Genomic DNA, 1,524 nt, shown 5'->3' on the forward strand with positions numbered 1-1,524 from the left:
CCGGGCAACACAGTGAGACTCTGTCTCAAAAAAATAAAAATAAATAAAAATAAAAAAAAAAAGAACAGCATGCGGGAGAACCACATACCACAGCACAAAGTACACGGGGCAGAGAGGCAGGTGGAGCACAGACATCCAGTGGCTCTGAATGCCAGGCCATTAGAGTTAGGGTTTTTTTTTCTCTTTTTAATGTCCTGAAAATGCTGTGCTGTGGCAGAAGTAGGGTTTTTTCTTTTTTTTTTTTTTTTTCTACTTTGAGACAGGGTCTCACTCTGTTGCCCAAGCTAGAGTTCAGTGTCATCATAATAGCTCACAACAGCCTTGAACTCCTGAGCACAAGGGATTCTCCTGCCTCAGCCTCCCGAGTAGCTGGAACAACAGGCTTGTGCTACCACACCTGAATGATGTTTTTTAGTTTTTGTAGAAACGAGGTCTCCCTATGTTGTTCTGGCTGGTAGAGGTGGGTTTTGTCCTGTGTTAAGGTCATGCAGTATTTAGTCCCTGTCAGCTGATGTGGAAGTACAACTAGAGATTGGAGACTGGAGTCATTGGGAGGATCCTGATGAGGTACCTGACCTCTGGCAGGGTCTGTAGGAATGGGGAGGAGGTAGGTTTGCGGGTAAATCATTGTTTAATAATCCATAGCTATAGCCAGGGACAAACTGACCCCTCACCTTTACTTGGTTCACTGTATTTCCAGCACCACCTAGCCTACTCTCTGGCACCTCTGTGCCAGCGTTGTCCTGGACATTGGCAAGAAACGCTGAAGAGAATAGGACAAGAAGTTCTATTCTAGGAAATATGTGTTAACTCAAGGAATAAATAAATGAATGATTAACTTATTTACAAGGACAAGAGACATTGCAGAGGCCTTCCTTGTAAAAGATTAAATGCCTGGAAAACGACCGAGTTCTCAGGTCTAGCCCGCCCGGGGCCCCAGTCGCGCCCACCGGGCTTGCTCACCTCGAAGGGCGCGACGTTGGGGAAGGTGACATCGATGACCAGCACGCCAGGCCGGCCATGGGAGGTCCGCACGTCGCCCACCTGCAGAGCTACGGTGCCTTTTACATGGCAGGGCACCGACACGCGGGACATGATGCTCCCCAGCGCGACCAAGCGCAAGCGCTGCTCGGGTCCCCAACCACCAGTCCTTCCTGGCGCCCCAGCCGAGCCTCATGAACTACAACTCCCGGGAGGCCTCGCGCTAGACCAACCCAGCCAATCACGGATACTCAGGGTGGGCCAGGAGTCGGAAGTGCCTGCGGAAGTTCTCCTTCAGCCAATAACCGCATGAGCCTTAGAGCCTACCAAGGGCCGGGCAGCGCCCAGCAAAGGCTGGACTTTGCTGTATCTAAACGATTCCTGGCTGCTCTCGGAGCTGCTTATCTCTCTTGATTTCTGCCATTGCGAAGCGGTGTTTAGTTAGAGCATGTAAAGCCATGAAGTAAAATGAGCAAAGTGGCTGGCCGACATTAACCGCAAAAATAAATATTAGTCATAAAAAAAAAAAAAAAAGAGGGCCGG

At 49.7% G+C, this 1,524-nt stretch overlaps 1 protein-coding gene across 1 annotated transcript in view; it reads right to left on the minus strand.

Moving 5' to 3' along the window:
• The window catches only part of NICN1 (nicolin 1), a 7,243-nt gene extending 6,059 nt beyond the window's left edge, over nt 1-1,184 (minus strand). The window contains exon 1 of the mRNA XM_012656029.1: nt 964-1,184. Within this exon, the coding sequence (XP_012511483.1) occupies nt 964-1,095 (132 nt within the window). The 5' untranslated portion in view covers nt 1,096-1,184. The remainder of the gene's footprint in view (nt 1-963) is intronic.
• Nucleotides 1,185-1,524: the final 340 nt, after the last annotated feature.

This window comes from Propithecus coquereli, unplaced genomic scaffold, assembly GCF_000956105.1.
Source record: "Propithecus coquereli isolate 6110/MARCELLA unplaced genomic scaffold, Pcoq_1.0 Scaffold1, whole genome shotgun sequence".
In the NCBI taxonomy this organism is placed as follows: Eukaryota; Metazoa; Chordata; class Mammalia; order Primates; family Indriidae; genus Propithecus; species Propithecus coquereli.